The 21,276-nt window shown below is 27.4% G+C and overlaps 2 protein-coding genes and 1 long non-coding RNA gene across 7 annotated transcripts; 2 read left to right on the forward strand and 1 right to left on the reverse strand.

Annotated features, from left to right (window-relative positions):
• Positions 1-7,169: 7,169 nt before the first annotated feature.
• Positions 7,170-11,262, forward strand: LOC126553261 (uncharacterized). 4 transcript variants are annotated; one of them, XM_050208411.1, is made up of 15 exons: positions 7,175-7,526; positions 7,737-7,926; positions 7,990-8,199; positions 8,269-8,653; positions 8,732-8,941; positions 9,001-9,081; positions 9,154-9,439; positions 9,532-9,647; positions 9,716-9,878; positions 9,945-10,145; positions 10,221-10,358; positions 10,434-10,532; positions 10,617-10,658; positions 10,750-10,932; positions 10,992-11,262. In XM_050208411.1, exons 1-15 carry the CDS (start codon positions 7,520-7,522, stop codon positions 11,192-11,194), a joined length of 2,514 nt encoding a protein of 837 aa, XP_050064368.1. In that variant the 5' UTR covers positions 7,175-7,519; the 3' UTR covers positions 11,195-11,262. The 4 variants fall into 4 exon arrangements, with proteins under 4 accessions (XP_050064374.1, XP_050064368.1, XP_050064371.1 ...); XM_050208414.1 differs by having other exon boundaries at positions 7,178-7,526; positions 9,532-9,596; XM_050208423.1 differs by having other exon boundaries at positions 7,179-7,526; positions 10,750-10,919; positions 10,980-11,126.
• LOC126553292 (uncharacterized) lies at positions 10,528-21,219 on the reverse strand. 2 transcript variants are annotated; one of them, XR_007606465.1, is made up of 5 exons: positions 20,874-21,219; positions 20,514-20,643; positions 19,072-19,340; positions 10,730-10,926; positions 10,528-10,662 (listed from the first exon to the last, which is right to left on the reverse strand). It is a non-coding gene; the product is annotated as an uncharacterized LOC126553292 (long non-coding RNA). The 2 variants fall into 2 exon arrangements; XR_007606464.1 differs by lacking the exon at positions 20,514-20,643.
• On the forward strand, positions 13,399-18,143 carry LOC126553283 (THAP domain-containing protein 1-like). The gene is made up of 6 exons (XM_050208430.1): positions 13,399-14,308; positions 14,570-14,768; positions 14,907-15,068; positions 15,132-15,233; positions 15,315-15,567; positions 17,997-18,143. The coding sequence occupies exons 1-6, from the start codon at positions 14,238-14,240 to the stop codon at positions 18,020-18,022; spliced, it is 813 nt and encodes a 270-aa protein (XP_050064387.1). The 5' UTR covers positions 13,399-14,237; the 3' UTR covers positions 18,023-18,143.
• Positions 21,220-21,276: the final 57 nt, after the last annotated feature.

Genomic DNA, 21,276 nt, shown 5'->3' on the forward strand with positions numbered 1-21,276 from the left:
TTTACTATTTTTAATAAAAAATATTTTTTAAAAATGTAGAATTAAGAATATACAATTAATTTTCTTCTTTAAACTAATTTTAGTAGGGGTGCGATCGTCCCGTCGTCCAAACCACGAGCTGCCACTGAAGTACAGTATATCCTTACAGTCAATGTAATGAATTGTATTGTTTTTTTTTTTTTAGATGAAGTAGCTTGGATATACAATAACCTTATTAGACAGGACCGTTCAAAAATAAGTATAATTAAAAAAATTAAACAACTTGAAATTATACCAATAAGAGTAAGTGTTTTTAAATATTTTATATTAATAACTCTTTAAGTACTTTAAATGTTTTTATTCTTATTTTATTTTTTAGAAAACCAAAAAAATGGTCAGAGAATTTTCTGAAGCTGAAATTGTACAAATTACTCAAATATTTCAAGAATTTAAAGATGCAACCGTTCCAATAAATTTAATCATGAATAAACTAGATGTGAAATGTCCAAAAAATCACATAATTGATAAGATGCTTGAATTGGGTTTGATTAGAGATCGAAAGGAGCTGATAAAAAAAAAATCTAAGAATTCTTATAAATGTACTCAAAGAGATTACCAGTACTTAAAAAATAATAAAAATAATCTTTTTTCATTATTTTTTTAGCTATCAAAAATCAAAACCAGTCGAGTGATGAAAGTAATGATGATTTTGATTCCAATTATGACACTGAACCTACTTACCATAATTTAAAAAAAGCAAATACCTCATTAGAAGATGTCACAATTCTTACTATGAAATCTCATTTAGATGGGAGTGATAAAGAAGGTTTTGATGAGAATCATAAAAGAAAGTCATCGTTGACAAACAGTGACTCTGAAGAGGAAATTGGTGGGTTCATAAAAAAGGCCAAATATTTTATAAATGATGACAGCGACTAATAATTAACTTTTATTTTTTTTTAAAGTAGGTATACACTAATATATTAAAATAATAAACATTTTAAAAAAAAAGTAACATATGTGTGTGTTTGTACCTTATACAATATAGGTATAATGTTTTTTCCTAATAAAAATAAAATATATTAGAACAAATAGTGGTATAGTGGTAAGTATCCCCGCTTGTCACGCGGGAGACCGGGGTTCTATTCCCGCCGGGGAGCCAATTTGACACGAATGGATCTTCGCAGGAAAAAAATTTTTGTGTCTGTATACAGGGTGATTTTTTTATCGTGAACCAGTTAATATCTCGGGAAGTACCTATTAGGAATTTTAAAATAATTTTTTTTTTTAACTTTTTAGGTTTTACTATTTTACACTGTGTTACAATTTTAATAATTTTAACTTCCTCCCTTAATCCTTATTTGATAAAACACTATCAACTTTCGATTTTCAAATTGCAATACCTATTTTCGATAACGAAAATCTATAAACATACTGAAAAAAATAATTTTAACATTTATAGAATTTAATTTGAGTAATCCGTTTGCGACTTATTAATGCTTCAATATTCGTTTAATTTACTGCTACTGGGCAATTTCACAAACCCAACAGTAAAAACCAGGAGTCAAAACGAAATTTTATCTCAATTTAACAATACCTATAACGGTCATAATCGATAATAACACGAGAGGATCGAGAGCAAAATTCAGCGACCAATCAGAAACAAGTAAGGATTATTATCATATTATCATATAATTATTATGAAACATATCGCGACTGTCAAGGAGCGTCTAAACCACAGAGTAATAAGAATATAGAGATGGCAATTGTACATTAGCACATATGTACAATATACGGGTTGCTACAACTACCTCGAGAATCATCTGCTCCGATTTAATAATACTCCGAATTTATTACTTCGAACATATAATGCCACGACTAAAACTACACCGAAATTCTATATAAATTATTATTACTTATTAAAAATTGTTACGATGTACAACTACTCCGAAAATATTGATCTGACGTGAGAATCGTGAGATGACTCCAAATTTCAAAATTATGTATAACATTAAGTTAAATTTATATAAAGTTGTTTAAGTAGGTATGATTTGTATACAATATATTGTACAATTTCAGGCTTTCGATTTTAATCTTAACAGTTAACACTAGGTATAATATTACCTATATAATTTACGAGCTAAGCTAAAAGCATTCTTTACTAAATTTTTCGTTTGGTATTATTAATTAATAATTATTATTTAATGACTAATTATTAATAATATACCAATATTACATTTTAGTATTTTACATACCTATGAGTAATTTGGTTGTTCTGATAATAACATTTTTCAATTTTTGTAATACCTAGTTGAGAAAAATATTTTAATTCTAACCTACCTACTTACTTTGTATTAGTTTGTACTTACAAATACCCAATTAATAACTTTTCGTTAAAACTTAAAATCTATTAAAAAAAGTTAAAGTTGGCAAGTATAGCCAAGTAGATAACGCTATGCTGTTGCTGTACCTATAGTGAACCTAGTGCTGTACAATTATAGAATAATGTCTAGAGGAGTCACAGTCTGACATTCACTGGATGTGTTAAATTTGAATTCAATGATCAATGATACAAAATCATTCAATCACAAAAAAATGAGGAAGCGAATACAGTCTATCAGCCTTAGTGGCTTAGTGTCATATTTTTAGGGGGTGGATTAAAACATTTATCAACCCTCCACAAAAAAAAAATTGGTTTATATCATAAAAACCTCTTATTAATTGTGATTTGTATGTACTTACCTACCTAAGTAGGTACGTGTTACATGTATGAACTATTAGGTAACGTATGCAAGTATTAAAATAATAATTAGGTACGTCATACTATACCTATTTAATAAAGTTTTAGGTAAGTACCTACATTAAAGTGTTCAAAGAATAATTTGCGTAAGCGTAAAATGCTGAAAATTGCAAACTTCAAAAAGTTTTAATTTTGAAACTATAGTCCGACTATCAAATTAACAAATTCTGATTGTAACATTGTTCATTGAAATACATTTATATTTTCTTTGAAAACCATTTACTGTTTAAGTAGATCTTGTAATATAATTTCATTTACATAGTACAATGTATATAATATGTATGGTTGTAGACAATTTAATTACCTAACTAACTCAATACAGAAGTTTGTTGTTAATTAAAATTACATTGCATGTTTTTATAATTTATAAAATTGTATAATAAAATATCAATATGCTTACAATTTACTATGTACATATTTTTAACTTAAAGAACGCCACTTTTAAAAAAACTTACATAAATACAACATGAACAATGCCACAATGGCAACACACTTAAAACAATTTATGGATTTTTGAAAAAGTAATAATTATAAACTTATGTAAATTATTAAAAATGAGTGGATTTTTAGAGGATGATTTAAAAACCCTAAAGTACTCTCTTAATAATCCGTAAACTTATGAAGTGCAGATAATATCATTTTTAGATTCTGAACGAAGTGATGAATGTATTGATTTTACAATGATGTGTGTTTTTTTTTTTTTTTTTGTGTCTGTGTACAGCATAACTAGTCGAAATAATGCTCCAATTTCAAACTATGGGGGTGGTTTCCGATGTAAAAGTGAATATCCTTGGTGCATTATACAGGTAAAAAGTTAACATTTTCCATCAGTTTTCAAAAAAATCGAGAAAAACAAAAAAAATAATGACAGAAAAACGGCAATTTTTACGCAAAACCAGTTTTCGACCAAATCGATTTTTTTTTATGGTTGTAATTCAAAAACTAATCACTGAAAATACTTGAAATTTTCACCAAATGTTAATGTCAGTAGTATCTGTATATAGTTAAATTTTCAAAGAATTTTGACTTTTTTGAGTTATTTATAGACCACTGAAATTTTCGATTTTTTTGAAAAATTTTTTTTAAAGTGTCGATAAAAAATTGTTGGATGACCAAAAAGTTTTGAAAATTTAATAAAAAGTTCATCATGAGTTTTTTTTATTATAGTTAAAAAAAAATCAAAAATCGTTAGTCACAATTTTTTTTTTCATAAGCGTTTATAGTTCAAATTTTTACGACATCTGTCGAAAACGCGAAAATTTGTAAGTAATTTTGAAGTTGAAAAATCATAAAATGTTTTGTGTTTATAACTAAGGATTAAAAATACAACACTAAGTTTTTCATAGGTTTTTCTTCAAGTAGCTATAGAGAAAACTCGAAGCATCATTATAGGAAAAATGTTAAGTGCGTTTGAATTTTAAATTTTTACGAAATCGCGTAACGATAACGATTTATCCTCAAACGATTTTAAATATTTGTTATTATTCAAAAAGTATGAGTCGTAGGTACTTGAAAATTTTATCAGTTATTTAGATTGGCATTTTCTTTACATGATATAGTTTTCAAAATATTTTGACTTTTTTTGAGCTATTTATAGACAACTGAAATTTTTTTTTGAAGTGTCGATAAAATTTTTTTGGCCCAATCAAAATATTTGAAAATTTAATACAAAGTTCCTTATAAGTTATTCTTATATTCTTAAAAAATTATAAGAATACATAGGCACAATTTTTTTTATTAGTATTTGAAGTTCAAATATTGATAAAAATTCGTCAAAATCATGAATATTTGCAAATTATTTTGTAGGTATAAAATTCATAAGAAATTTTTGCATAAGTAGCTAAGAGTTGAAAATGTAATACAAGATTTTTCATAAGTTTAGCCTACAATAATTATAAAAGAACTTAAATTTTGGTGTATTCAGATTTCAGGCCATTAAAACATAAACCACTATTTTCACCAACCACTGGAAATTATATCCTAGGCTGACAAATCATCTTCGTTCAGAATCGTTTTTCGTATACAATGATAACTATCATTGGATTCAAAATTAACACTCCAATAATATATAATAGTGTTCCACACGGTACCTAATGTACAGCAGAGCGGTACCTACTTACCAGCTGTTTAGTAATAAAACTAAATGTGTATTAACTTTTAAAACAATCTATTATTATTTATAAAATTAATAGATGCGTATTTAGTAAAATCAATTAATTATTAATTAATGTCAAGTTAAACCACTGCAGTATTATAGTAACAAAATTTAGTGTCAAAACAGTAAAACATTTTGAGCTTTTGGATTTGACTTCGAGAGCCAAAGAGTGTGTGAAACGTGAGGCGCCTTACGGAATAAAAACAAAACCAATAACCGATTTTATTCAAAAAATATAATAATTATTAACGTATATATACTGATTAAAAATAAAGATTAAATAATAAATAAATAAAATATAATATAAAATGTATTATGTATATATTGGTTTAATATATAATGGTTAAATAATTTTTTTTTTAACTCAATTAATTTTTTGAACCACGTCAAGACGGAAACCCCGTTAAAACGGAAAAATTGCATGGTCCCAAGCGATTCCGTCTTATCGAGGTTTTACTGTATATTAAGGGCCGTATTAGCGCATAGGCACTTTAGGCACTGTGCCTAGGGCCTACGAAAAATTATGGCTATGATTTTATTGTAAAACGCATAATAGTATAATAGAGGATGGTTTTGTTTTATACTTTTTGCAAATTTAATTATATATATATTGGAGTAAAATGAATTGTTTTTAGGATTTGCTAAAACTGTTTTCTATATGAAAAGTTGTAAAAGTTTAAATTTGATTTTTATGCTGTAAATGCCTATTTTTCTTTTTAAAAGCTTAATACAGAGATTTCACACTTTTTCTCCCAATGAGAAGGTTTCTTAATAATTTAAATACTTGACAATGGCCCTGCAGGGGCTAGGGGCCTACGATAATGTTAATAATAAAAAAGCGGGCAAGTGAGTACCGCTCTGCTGTACATTAGGTGCCGTATGGATCATTATTATATATTATAGGAGTGTTAAATTTGAATCCAATGATAGTTATCATTGTATACGAAAAACGATTCTGAACGAAGATGATTTGTCAGCCTAGGATATAATTTCTAGTGGTTGGTGAAAAAGGTGGCTTATGTTTTAATGGCCTGAATACAACAAAATTTAAGTTCTTTTATAATAATTGTAAGTTAAACTTATGAAAAACCTTGTATTAAATTTTCAACTCTTAGCTACTTATGCAAAAATTTCTTATGAATTTTATACCTACAAAATAATTTGCAAATATTCATGATTTTGACGAATTTTTATCAATATTTGAACTTCAAATGCTAATAAAAAAAAATTGTGCCTATGTATTCTTATAATTTTTTAATCACTATAATAATAACTTATGAGGAACACTGCATTAAATTTTCAAGTATTTTGATAGGGCCAAAAAGATTTTATCGACACATAAAAAAACAATTTTCAGAAAAATTGAAAATTTCAGTTGTCTATAAATAGCTCAAAAAAAGTCAAAATATTATTGCCCCTTACCAATGAGTCTTAAGTAACTGTATAATACATAATAGGAATACGGTAACCATAGGCGTAACTAGGGGGGCTTGTGGGGTTTAGTCTCCCCAACATTAATTTTAGCCCCCCCCCCCCCCCCGTCAAAATTCCTAGTCCCACACTCTCGTCAATAGTATTAACATTTTTAAACTTAAATTTAAAATATCGTTTTATATTTTTTTTAATATCTTGGAAAATTTTTAATATTTTTGGTTTTAAATAAATTTTCCAATACTGAGCGGAGGCTTAAGCTGTAAATTGGAATAATTTTGTACATAAAAATCTTTTAATTCTATAAAAGTATCTTAAATAATACTTAATAATATGTTAATATATAAATATTTAACCTCAATACCACTTTATTTCTTATTTGTTTTATAATAATATAATAAAATATTAATTTTCATTCATGTTACATGTCTAATGAATGATGTAATGTGTTTGGGGGTGTGGGGGCGGAGCTCCCCACCTAATTTACTTTTTATAACAATTCTAGGGCTGAAGCCCCCCCCCTAACTCTAAGATATGCTATATATACGTATAAATATATATATTTCATAATAGTATTAATTTAATTTCAAAAATAATTAATACCTATACAATATTTATTATTTATCAAATTAAATCTAAAATAACTAAACGACAAATAAAATATAGGTAATGATGGTCTAATATAGAATCGGGAAGTAGGTTCAGCACTAATTTTTTTTGCTTGAAAATAATATTTTGATTCAATTCATTCCAAATGACCAAATTACAAAGTAAATTATTATGTAAAATTCTAATATTGCAATTATTTAATCATTTTTAAATTTCCTATCTCCAGAAACTTAGTAGATACAGGTAGGTATAATTACTATATAGTATAGGTACCAGCATACAAACTTAAGATTGCAGTGTTTAATTAAATTAACTATTAATTATTAACTTAATCTTACAATGTGTCTCAAACATATTCCTAGAAATCTACTAATAAGTTTTAATATTAATATTCTCCCTAATCAACCCATTAGTCGCTACATTAGATTCCTTCTTGATTGAACTATTGAACTCATTCCACAGACATAGTTCGCGAATGCCAATTTGAAATTCTTATTCTATGGAACATTTATGCTCTTTTAAAAAAAGTTTCTAAATTATTCAACATGACAGGTAGGACTATTATTATATAAATATATTTTTACATTTGTACTGATTAATAGTTTAAAAATTGGTTTCAAATTTTATACACCAATTATTTTAAAATTTACATGTATTTAAGAAACAGAAAACAGTAAAATTCACAGCAATAACTATATAAAATAAAATTATACTTTTGGCATTAAAGATATTTATTCAATTGTATTAATTTAAATAATTTAGATTCACAAGATGATCCAACACCACGTTCTAGATCTCGATCTCCAATTGTCTTTAACATTGCTCATGTTTTGGGAAATGTTGAAGACAATAACTTGCAATCTAGAAGAGTTCCAGGTATTAGAGGCAATTTAATATATGCAGATACACAAGATTATACTTATATTCAAAATAATGTATCCACCAATCGAAGGTTTATTTAAATAAAATAATAAATATACATGAAAAATTATATATAAAAATATTATGGCTCTAGGCAGTTAAGATGTTCAAGATACGAACAAGGTTGTGGATCAACTGCGTCCATGTCATTGATCCCCGAAAATGATCCAATTATTATGTACCAGCCACATAACCATGGACCAGGTCATGATATTGAAATTGGCTATTTTTTAGCAGCATTAAGACTGAGGGCTTCAAACGAGGGTATACCAGCAAGAGCTATTTATGAAGATGTTTCTAGAAGGTAAATAAATATATTACTACAAAATATTGTGTAATTAGTTATATTAAAATGTAATTTAACCGTTTTCAGATATCCCAATGCAGCAATAGAGGTGTCAAGAGAACATGCACTTAGAGCAATACGCCATGTTCAGCGTAGATTTAGTCCACAAGTACCGAATACTTTGAGGGCTATGGGAAAGACTATTATGTCTTTAAGATGGCATGGACGTCTCTTAAACGTATTGGATGATATTAACAATGTCCCATTCTATCAAGGTAATCTTGAATACCTTGATAATAATGCAGTTGTGTTTGGTGGTTTAATATTTGCTAATGTGGCATTTCTTCAACACTATGCACCATATTTTCGCCAAGCTCGAGTTGTAGCAGTAGATGGGACATTTAGTGTTCTTCCTCGTTATCCAGCCGATATGGAGCAGTTTGTCACTATTCATGTGATATTAGACAACATTGTAAATATGGTTATGTTTAGTAGCTGAATATTATTATAATAATAAAGTATATTATTTTTATCATACATTCATACTTAGTCTGTTCCTGTATTATATGCCATTCTGAATCGCAGAACAGAAAATGTATATATTCGGTTATGGCAATTCTTGAGAAGAGATTTGCCATTCGATATTTTTGATTGGGAAAATTTACAAATTCTTACAGACTTTGAAACCGCAATGCGTAATGCAGTAAGGAGAATTGTACCTGAATGCAGACTGATTGGATGTTGGTTCCATTTTAGTCAGGTCTGTATATAATATCCTGTAAAATTATATTTTAAATTAATTAATTTACTTGATTACAGAGTATAGTACGATTTATTCAAAATCATAACATGATTCAGTTAGTCCGCAATAATAGCAATATTGCTACTATTATTAGAATGGTGATTGAAATTTTTTAAACATTTTAAGTCTGGGAAATAAATAAAAATATATATATTTTTTTTTTTTCACAGGTTATAGCATTACCTCATTTTCCATCAGAAATAAATCCAGACCTTCCAAACAATTTCCACATTGTTGGAGGTTTTTTGGCCATTCAAGAATTAGCAAGAAGCATGGATGTATCTTTACATCTGACAGATATTTTTGAATATATACAAAATTTTTGGTTGAATATTATTCATCCAGATGGATTTTCTGTTTTTGGATTGAATATCCGGACCAATAATTTTATTGAGAGTTTCCACAGTATGTTGAAAACCTCTATTGGCCAACATCCTCCAGTTTGGACTTTTTGGGGTGATTTTTTTTTCATTAACTCTATCTTATTTAAACTTAAATTATAGATATGTATATTAATCACAATTCCATATATAATTTGATTATTATAGATAGGCTGCGTTCTGTAGAAAATCGTGTACGAAGGGAAACTCGTCAAATAATTAATGGTCAACAAGTAATGAATTTAATTTACCTATCTAATAAAAATTATTCTTTCATACACGCTGTCAGTACAATCAATACATTGTAAATATTGTATACAATTGTAACACTTATTGAAACATACTGTTCTAGGTCAGGAGATCAATTATTACTTCGAGGGACACTAACAATAATATCTTGGCCGATGCATTAAGGCTTGTACAAAATGGACGGTATGATACTATGGCCTACCTTCGAAGGGTATCATATTCAATAAATAGTTATTTAAATGAGCAAATAGGCCCCATTCCAAATAGTAAATTTGAAAATGAGTATTGTTTTTACAGCCAGCTAAAATTATATACTTTTTCTTTTAATCTAGATATCAACCAACAAGTAGGTGCCATTATTTTGGAACCTCTACCATTGCCACCACCACTACTACCTCGTAGGGTAAGAGGCCGTGGTCGTGGTAATATGCAAGTTATTGGTCCAGTTGAAAATAATAGGATTCCACGCCGAAGAGGAAGACCAATTGGCCGTATACAGGCTGGAGGTCGAGTAATAAATAATCCACTAATAGGTAATTCTAAAAAAGAAAAATAAGTATTAAATAAGTATTTTATAATGAATAAAGTATTTTAATTTTATATATTAGTTGAGGAAGTGGAAGATGTGGTTGAACCAATTCAACAAAATGATAACGGACAAACTGACAATAGGATTCTACAGCGTAGAGGAAGACCAATGGGCCGCATACAGGCTGAAGGTCAAATAATAAATAATCCACTAATAGGTAATTCTATAAAAGAAAAATAATTATTAAATAAGTATTTTATAATGAATAAAGTATTTTAATTTTATATATTAGTTGAGGAAGTGGAAGATGTGGTTGAACCAATTCAACAAAATGATGATCACGGACAAACTGGCAATGATGATGTAGCCGAAAATCAATTACTAACAAATGGTAATTAAATAATTAATAGTTATTTATATGATAAATATATAAAAATCAAAAATTAAAAATTAATATTCTATTCAATTTTTACAGAAGTACCAGCGTTATTTATGGTTACTGTTCCACCAATTGGAGGTACCTATAATAAATAATTTTGTTAACTACAATAACTTTTTCAATAATTAATTAATATAACAAAAACCTACTGTTTTGTTTTATTGTGTAGGTGAAGACCAAAATCGATGTTTTGTTTGTTTAGAAAACCATGACGTGGTTGGCACAGAAAATATTTTTCTACCATGTGGCCATGGGTGGTGCTGTGACAGATGTGCAGAACGTATACAGCGTTGTCCTGTTTGCAAAGTTCCTTTCCCGAGAACACAGCCAATTCATATTGTACATGCTATTGGTAAATATTAAATAAATTAGTATTTTATTGTGTATATTAAATTACAGGTGGGTGGATAGAAAACCATAATATTACAGATCCAACTGGAAGCCAATGCCTAGGATGCTTACCCTTCATGAGGGATGTACCCAACGGTTCAAGGTATATATATTTATATTGTGGACACGGATGGCTTTGTGTGGATTGTGCCATACCTCCTCCACCCAATTGCGAGATATGCAGGGAAGAAATAGATGGTGTAGTCCAAATGTACATAGTATGACCATAGTACATAGTATTGATTGTATATTTAACCAATCAAATTTAATAAATTACACTTTGAATACCTAAGCTTATGTATGTTTTTTATTAATTAAAAATTTGTATAAATCTTATTTAAGGTTAAGGGATAAACAAATTTTAAAAAGGGTGAGGAATTTTGTAATGGACAATTTAAAATAATTACAAAATAAGTACAAGTAATTAATTTTTTTTCATTATGGATATCTTTATTCACATATTTTAATCAAAAAAATAAAGTATTATAATGTTAATAATATTGGGTTTATATAATTTGAGAAAAACTGAACATAATAATTTTAAATTTAAACTACCCTATATTTAATAACCTAAATAATTAAACATTTCAGAATTCAGTTTAACTAAATCTATTTTAAAAGTATTTTTATTTATTTAAATGAAAATCAATATTTTTAAAACTTACCTATTTCCAATAAAATGTCATATACTAAATAGGCAGGTAAACAGTGTAAGGTAATTATCTTTTATCTGTGGATTTTTCTTAAAAATTGGTGCTACAGATTATCGTACAGCTAAAAGATTTTTTTATTATTTTATTTTTATGCTAAGTTTAACCTAATCTGTGGCTGAAAAAAAAATTCAATGTCATGGAATGAATATGAGTCTAATGGTTTTTGGCTTTTGTCACACGTATTACATATATGGTATATAATGTGATCGATGAGTGTAAGATATAATAGTAAACAAGACACTTAAGTAATAATCGGTAAGGATGCAAAACAAAAAAAATGATGTAGTTATATGAGGATTATAGTACAATACAAGTGATAGGGTGAGTTTCTGTCTTCGTTAGCATATTATTAATTTAAGATAAGGCTTAGTGTCTAACATAAAATGTTTAATAAGTTATCATAATACCTAATAAATATTTAAAATTAACAAAAAAATCTTATATTAGGCATCTATCTAACGTAAAAACAAAAAAAAAAAAATACAAAGTTGAATATGTATAAAATTTTCATACTTTATAGAATTGTATTTGAATAATTAAACACTATTTAACCTGGCAAGAACAGTGCAATTATAAATTTTATAATTCAAAATATATATGATGCAACAATGGTTTATTATACAATTTTAATGTATTTTTGTATGATTAATTATTCATAATACTAATTAGTAATTAAAATATGTTATTTATAGTTTTTTAATATACCTACCTATTAATTAAAAAATTGAAAAATATTATTAAAAAAGATAAACATTTAATATTGGAGATAAAAAAATAATTATAATTACCTATTTTTGCGGAGATTTTTTACCGCAATTGAGCAATTCCATTTAAATAGGTGCATTACGCATTCCAAATTACCTAAACTAAATTAAAACGACAGGACTCGAGAACTAATAGCTATGTAGTATGCAGGAACTAGAAACTCACATGACAAAATAACCTTAAGTTATGTAGCCGCACTCAGCTTTAATAATAATAATATTAAGGTGCCTTTACGGCAGGAAGGCAGGCCACCCAAGGTGATGCACTACCAACCAAATAAATAAAATATAATATAAATAATAAATAATATAATTAAGCTATAGCAATAAATAGAAACAGCAATTCGATAAAATAATATAATAATAATAATAATAATGGTTCAGATAATAATAACCCACTATGCCATCTATAATAATAAGTAGCCCGTCGGCTATACAAAGAAACTTAAATTTATAACACAAATGGTCGACCAATACTCACAATATGGCTATGTCAGGTAATGCGCGCACCGGTAACGTAATAATAATTTAATACAATAAAAATGACAGCCGCGTGCGCGATTAGCTAGCCACAGCCACCAACGACGAATTCAAAACACACGAAAGGCACAGACGTGCACACAGCAGTACTGGACGAATATGAAAACCACGACTCACAATGATTGTTGGTAACAATAATGACCACCCTAAAACTGGGGAAATAAAATAAGAAAAAAATTGACAATAAATTGTTCGAACGATATTTACCAACAACCAATTCACGAAAATCACAGACAACGTGGATTTCCGCTGCAGACAATGAACAAACGAATTTGAGTCCACACGGAGCTCCTCACCGTAACAACACAACGAAAAAAAAAAACGAGAGCGAGCCGGTCCGTCACACAGTTTTAACGAACCGGACTCACGACAAAATGAAGTACGAAACGAAAGCTCAGTGTCACCTACACAAATGAAAACACGCGAACTTATGGAACTATCGGTGACACTGAGTTGAATGACTTGAAGAAAATACACGAAACATAACCGAATTTATTTCGACCGCACATGCACGATACGAAATAACGAAGACATATTTTTAAACGAAAAACGAGATAACGGCCGCACGCACGCACCGGACGGTTATCACACAACAGCAAGCTGCTGTCAACCGCACCGCGGTGTCGCACGATACGAACCGATATCTCAACACGAAAATGGACGAACGAAAACCCCGCCAAACGAATATAATACAAATTGCCATGTTGGCGACAACAAGTTAGTTTATTTAGTCATGGGCCATGGCCTCATGGGAACTCATTTTATAAAATATAAACATAAAATTTTATTTACTTTTTTATATATTCTGTGATAAATGATAATTAATATCATAACATTCGTAGCAGTTGTAGTTCACCGCACAATCTAATATCGTTGTAGTTGATATTCGTAACAATTGACATTCGAGATAGTTGTATACGTAGTATTGATAATGAAATATCGGTGTAGTATAATGTCGTTGCAGTAGTAGTACGTAGCAGTGGTGTCATCTCCAATATACTGCCATGTGTGTCTATTATCAAATACATATAAAGCTAGATAGCGCTGCGTTCTACCTATTTATTATTTTAGACAAAAATAGTCCAAGTGATAGCAAATAAGTAAATATTCAATAATATTTATTATATTATAATACTATTACCTATTATAAATTATAATATATTACCCGTGTCCCGTAAGGCGTACAGTAAATAATTATAAATAGGTACTTATTATACTATAGACTATAATAGTACATTATTACTATTAAAATGCCGAGCTGCGCTATTTGTGGTAGAAGCAGAAATAAAAAAACTAAAGAGGAGCATATTACATTTCACAGGTAAATACTATATAAATTTACAATAGTACATAAGATATTAAGATAACTACTAGTAGTAACTTTGTAAGATATTAATGATATATTATAATATTATATGTATAGCACAATACAATATACCTTTCATTTAGCTAAATTGGATTTATACTTATTAAATAAGAATCTTGTTTGTATCATAGAGTTATAAGAATATTAAAATAAGTAGGTTATTTTTATTATTATTACCTAATGGTTAATACTGAAATTGTTGTCTATAATTCGAAGGCTTCCTCAATCTACTATGGTTCAAGCACAATGGTTAACATTTGCCAGGGAAAATGGAATCCATGAGAGCTTATTGAAGCCTTCTGTTAGTTTATTTTGTTCAGCCCACTTCACTGCTTCTTGTTTCGAGAGATATACTAATACCACACATTTAAAATTGAATGCTGTTCCAACAATTATGATCAAAAGAGTAAAATGTGTAAGCTACATTATTATACAATATTTATTTATCATCTATATGTCGTGTTATTCACCTATATAAATATGCAATGCAACCTAGGAATATTAAAGCATTATAGAATCAGCTAGCTTTAAATAATAATCATAATAATTTTAGGCTAAAATTCTCTACCCAGAAATTAAGATACCTATTTGCATCAACGAACCTCTATGTATCCAAAGTAGTAGCTCAACACTAACTTGCAGCGATTTGACAGATCATCCTATTTCTGAAGAAACTACAGGATCTAGTGAATGTAGTTCTCCAACAGTTGTTCAAGTATTGCTTCATATTTTTTATTTTTATTCTTTTAAATAAATTAATTGTAAATAAATTGTTTAGGTTTTTAAAAGATCTGCCAAACAAATTACAACATTTGAAAAGCACAACTCTCCAGAATCTCTAACCTGTGACTCCACTTTATTGAATGCTGTTATTTCAAAGGTATAATTAGTTATTAAAACTTAATAAGGAACTACTAAAAAATATTAACATGAAAATTGATTTGTTTATATGTTTTAAAAGGAATCTAGTAAAATGATGATTGATGAAATGTGTAAGCCCGTTATAAATGACTCACCAAATCGTCTTAGACTCAAGAGAACTGTATCATCGTTGGCAAATATTAATATATTGAAGTCAAAAAAGATTAAACTGCTCAATCAAAAAGTGAAACGTCAAGGCAAAAAAATAGCTTCAATGAAACGAGTGATCGAGACTTTGAAAAAAAATAACCTTGTCAATTATGACACAAGTGAATTGTTGTCTTCCAGTTTTGGTAAGCATAAAGATATGCTATGTAGATTTGTTGATAATAATCAAGGTAAAAAGCTAAAAAAAAAAATATAGTCAAGAGTTAAGACGTTTTGCCATCACACTGCACTTCTTTTCTGCCAGGGCATATAACTTTATTAGAAACGAATTTAGTACTGTTATGCCACATCCCCGTACATTAAGTAAATGGTATGCTCATACTAATGCTAATCCTGGTTTTACTAGTGAAACACTTAAAATTTTAAACTTAAAATGTAAAAATTCTGATCACCCAATTGTTTGTGGGTTAATTATTGATGAAATGGCAATACGTCATCATGTAGAATGGGATGGAAAAAACTACCATGGTTATGTTGATTTTGGAGCTGGTATTGATAGTGATAAGTCAGATATTGCTTCTGAATGTTTTGTTTTTATGTTGGTGTCTATAAATGAACGGTGGAAGATTCCAGTAGGATATTTTTTGGTTAACCATTTAAATAGCTCTCAAAAGTATGAGTTAATTAATCAATGTTTAAAGTTAGTATTTGAGACTGGTGTAGAAGTAGTTAGTTTGACTTTTGATGGATGTTCATCAAATATAAATATGGCCAAACAATTAGGATGCAACTTTAATATTAAAACATTAAAAAGTGAATTTGAATTTAAAAAAGACAATAATTCAATTAAAAAAATTTACATTTTTCCTGATCCTGCTCATATGATTAAGCTGGTAAGAAATACATTTGGAGAAAAAAAAATTCTGTTAGACAGCAACAATAATGAAATTAATTTTAGTTATCTTCAAAAACTTTTAATACTTCAGGAAAATGAAGGGTTGCATTTAGGTAACAAATTAAGAAAACAGCATATTATATTTTTTAAACAGAAAATGAAGGTTAAACTGGCTACTCAATTATTGAGCAAGTCAGTTGCCGATGCATTAGAATTTTGTAAAGATGTATTGCACCTAGATGAATTTCAATCATGTGGTCCTACAATTCATTTTATTAGGTTATTCAATGATGCCTTTGATATATTAAATTCGAGAAATCTTAAACAATATGGGAAAAAAAAGCTTTATGCAACAAGAATATAAATGATTGTAAAATATTTATACATCATTTTTCCAATTATATACAAAATTTAAAGTTTTCTGATGGTAATTTAGTAATAAATTCTAACAGAAAGACCGGACTTTTAGGGTTTCTTATGTGTTTTAATTCGTTATTATATTTGTATAAAGAACTTATTGAATCCAATTGCTTAAAATTTCTTCCTTGTTATAAGATGAGTCAGGATCACTTGGAACTATTTTTTGGAGCAATAAGGTCTCATCAAGGCTTCAATAATAATCCCACAGCCCGACAGTTAAGAGCTGCGTATCTTAAACTTTTAATTCATGCCGAAATTAAACAAGGAGGTATAGGTAATTGCATTCCTTTAGAAGATATTGATATTTTAGTAAATTCTAGTTCTAGTATAAAAGAACCATATGAGAAAATTAATGAAACAAATATTAACTATGTTAATGATATTGAATGTGAAATTGAGACATATTTTTTGAAAGATCATGATTACATAATTAACAATAATTCCTTATCTCATTTTTCTCATGAAATAATTATTTATATAAGTGGCTTTGTTTCTCATAAATTAACCAGTAAAATAAAGTGTGAAATTTGTTTATTAGCATTAATTGGTAAAAAAGAAAACTTTTTAAAATCACTAATTAATCTAAAAGATAATGGAGGATTAGTTTATCCAAGTAATGATGTGATTGATATTTGTGTTCAGACAGAAAAAACTATGAGAACATTTGGTTTAAATAATTTGAAAAATTTAATAAATTACATATTCAGAATAAAACACTTAGTTGTTTTATCAATGATTCTCAAATTTTTAATAATATACAGTTTCATAATGAAAATGATCCATTTAATAACCATACTATACTTTTATTAAATCTATTATATCATGTTATTATGACTTAAAAATTAATTACATATGTAAAAAACAAAACGAAACAGATTCTTTACGTACATGGTACAATAAAATGGTCATTTTTAAAGGTCAATGATTTAATAATTATTATTTTTTTTTTTTAACTAGAGTTTTATAAGCTAATATAAAATATATTGTTATTTTTTTTTTATATAATTATTATATTATATTAACCACAATTTAAGATTTATAGGTATATCTTTAATTGTGATATTAGGTAGCTATAGTTTTAAGAATTGATAAATATTTTGTTTTTATTATTATGTTATGAGCTTGTAGTTTATTTTTATTCATTGCTATATGACTAAATATTTTATTTATTATTTTTTTTTGAACTTATAGATATTTTTTATTGTGAATTAGCTATACATTTATAATATTTATGTATAATAAAAAACTTTTATTTTGTTCATTTATAAACCTAAATTTGTTGTTTGTTTTTGATTTCAGATTTTGATCGTCTGGAACGATCCTAGATGTCTTGAGGATATCAAATTTGTTTAACAAGAAATATTGTTGATTATAAGATCAACAAGCAGACAAAAGTTAATAGCATGGAGTAATAATAATCTTGTTATTACTCTATGGCTATTATTTATATTTAGGCCCTAGAGTCCTGGACTATTATGTCCTAAAATCTACAACAATTTTACTTAGTTTAATTTTCCAGTTTATTTATGAAACTTTAATTCAATTTGTTTTTTGTTTTTGATTTCAGATTTTGATCGTCTGGAACGATCCAAGATATCTTGAAGATATCATATTACTAGAAAACTAAATGCTATTGAACATAAAATTAATAATCAAAGTTAATATATATAACATGAAATATTAAGAATATTATTCATTTATTTATTAAATAAAATAGTTTTTTAATCTGTTTATACTTGGTTATTATTTTTATCACCTAAATAAATTATATAATACACCTAATGTATTTACAAGGTATATTACTGTTTAAATACTTAAATTTTAGTGTGCTTATGGTTTTACAGTGTGTATTGGAATGGTTAAAGTAATTATAAAATTTAAGTATGGTAGGTGTCTGGTGGTTGGGTACTACTTCCTTACAGGTCTGTATCCCCTGCATAATTTTAGCACCCCCAGTGTTTGGCCTCTACTTGCACTTATGCATATAAATGAGCAGTATATAGTTTTCAATGAAGACGATAGATTGATCTCCTTTGATACACACATTACGAACCCAAGCGTTTTTTAAGTTTTAGTTTTTACAACATATAGTAAGTATAATTAATAGTGGAGCAGTGCCTTAAAAATAATATGAAATGACATTTTTTACATTTAACTGTAAGTTGTAACCCAAATGTCCAAGATGTCTATTAAAGCACGAAAGACGGGACAAAATTTATAAGATTATTCTGGAGTCAGATAGTTATCATACTATTTTTTTATTACATTATGTAAGTTTACTAAGTTTCACTGTTATTTGTTACAAATGAATTTATTGTATTAATTTATTAAAGCTTAAAATAAATAATATAGAATTCAAGGTGGATATATTCACCTTAATAGAATTATTTCATAATTATTTTTATCTATAATGGTCACACTGCATCGTGTCCGCTTGAGCCTCATGATAATTTCACATTGCCATCTCTATATTCTTATTACTCTGTGGGTTACGTACCACCTAGATCCCGTGACAAGTAGATCCACGTACGTCAACTAGATCCCATTGGACATTTAGAACCTCAAAGACATTTTAGATTCCATATTAGCTATAATCTCCCTCGACATTTAGATACTCAGTTATTGGCGGTAATTTTAAAATTTCTGAAATTAAAAAAAATATTTAAATATTATGATAATTAATATTTTTTTTTTATATATATAAATACAAATTACAATCTACTATTGAAAAATATAAGTTATAGTTATATGGAGTTCGTAAAATCTCTAATTTCATTATAATTATATGCATCGAATTTGATTCGATATTTTAAAAAGTAGTAATATTATTAATATTTCATCATATTCTAATCTAATGCACACGATACATGAATTATCGATTAAGTTTATGTATAATGTATATGTATGATTGGTGACCAGATATACTATTTTTCATAGGACAATTCTCTTTTTTGATGCATGGCTTAGTGTTCTTAACAATAGTGTTAAGTACATACAATTTTGCACTTTTTTATTATTGAAAATATTGGCTAATACATGTTAATAATTTTTATAATTTGGTATTAATTTATATTTTATGGTTCAACTTAATGTATTCTAATCGGTTAGTAGCATACCTAGTTAATTTAATTATTTAATTTGTTATCTGTTTATGTTTCCTATTTAATAACAATTTTTTGTATTTATTTATTTACATTTTACATTTGGTATTATCTTTAAAGAATAATTTAATATTTATACTTAGAATTTTTATCATAAAGACACACATCAAATAAATTTACATTATAATTTCAAATAATTAGTTTTTACAGTAAGTAAAAATAATAATAATAAAGAGTAATCAAATGAAAAAAACACAATTTTTATAGAACATAACCTATGGTATGAATAAACCTTGTAAAAATCTAGAATAGTATACTTGTTGGGCAGTTATGATAAAAGAGAACCTAATTTTTAAAATTTTATATCTGGTCATGTCTTTTTTTACAGAACTTGCTCAAATATTTACAATAAAAAGTAAGTAAATTAAAACCTATAGTACACAAGGTGACTATTAATTTACAAGCCTTGTAAGGCTATACTTATACTTTTAATAATAAATATATTTTCGAATTTTAAAGTTTACTAGACCTAAAGGATATATTTTCAATGTTTATTCAACTAAATTAACATAACATAGGTAGTCTTGAAAAATGGTTTTAAAAAACTTCAAAATAGAGATAACTATGTATGTAATATTTAATCTAATAATTATAATTAAATACTAAGTTTTTGCAAAGTATAAAATATTGATACATTGTTATTACATATAATTACCATATTTTTCTAATTAGCATAGTCTCAAAACGGCCAAAATTATATAATATTATAGACCAGCAGTTCTTAAATTGTGCTCCTCGGAGCCCTACGGCTCCATGAAACTAATCTAGGGTCTTCACAGGTACATCTGAATTAAGTACGAGTTACATTAATTATATTGTATAAAGTTTGTATATTAGCAAATTATCAATCCATAATTTTTTACGAGTTTTAAAATTGTAATTTTAAGTTTTTCGGGGTTCCGTGAAAAAAAAATGAGAACCGCTATCATAGATGATGAACTTATCCTTAATATTACACTACACAAAGTTAAATAACTCAAAAACTACTCATTCAATTGTTGGTTTGGATACTTACATGGTTAGTAGCTACATCAACATTTTCAAATATTCATCTATTTAAAATTTTATTTGGAATATAGGATAGCAAACATTGACATCTGACACAGTTCATAAATGTCGATGAAAATATTTTCACTATTGCCATTGATCAAGTATAAAGTGCTTGAGCCCAATAGGTTTAAAAAACAAATGTAAACTGTAAAGTGAATCTGCCCCTCCCCTCATACACCAAATTAATATAACATTATAGAAACAACCTATCTACAGTTGAATAAAATAAATATTATATAAAATCAAAATTTTTAGATAAAAACTATTGAGAGTAGCAGTCGGTATTCTGTATTTATACTAGGTATATTAGTTTCTCCTAATCTCCTATGTATCATATATTCATATTGTTTGTGCCAATATGGCCTTTT

This window comes from Aphis gossypii, chromosome 1, assembly GCF_020184175.1.
Source record: "Aphis gossypii isolate Hap1 chromosome 1, ASM2018417v2, whole genome shotgun sequence".
In the NCBI taxonomy this organism is placed as follows: Eukaryota; Metazoa; Arthropoda; class Insecta; order Hemiptera; family Aphididae; genus Aphis; species Aphis gossypii.

What these genes read in the sequence shown, in the direction of transcription:
- LOC126553261 (XM_050208411.1), top strand. An exon ending in AATGTATCCACCAATCGAAG is followed by an intron (nt 7,927 to 7,989) that starts GTTTATTTAAAT and finishes TTATGGCTCTAG; the next exon opens with GCAGTTAAGATGTTCAAGAT. An exon ending in AAATCAATTACTAACAAATG is followed by an intron (nt 10,533 to 10,616) that starts GTAATTAAATAA and finishes CAATTTTTACAG; the next exon opens with AAGTACCAGCGTTATTTATG.
- LOC126553283 (XM_050208430.1), top strand. Translation starts at nt 14,238, where the DNA reads ATGCCGAGCTGCGCTATTTGTGGTAGAAGCAGAAATAAAAAAACTAAA. An exon ending in GAGCATATTACATTTCACAG is followed by an intron (nt 14,309 to 14,569) that starts GTAAATACTATA and finishes TATAATTCGAAG; the next exon opens with GCTTCCTCAATCTACTATGG. An exon ending in ATTGTTGTCTTCCAGTTTTG is followed by an intron (nt 15,568 to 17,996) that starts GTAAGCATAAAG and finishes TTTTGATTTCAG; the next exon opens with ATTTTGATCGTCTGGAACGA.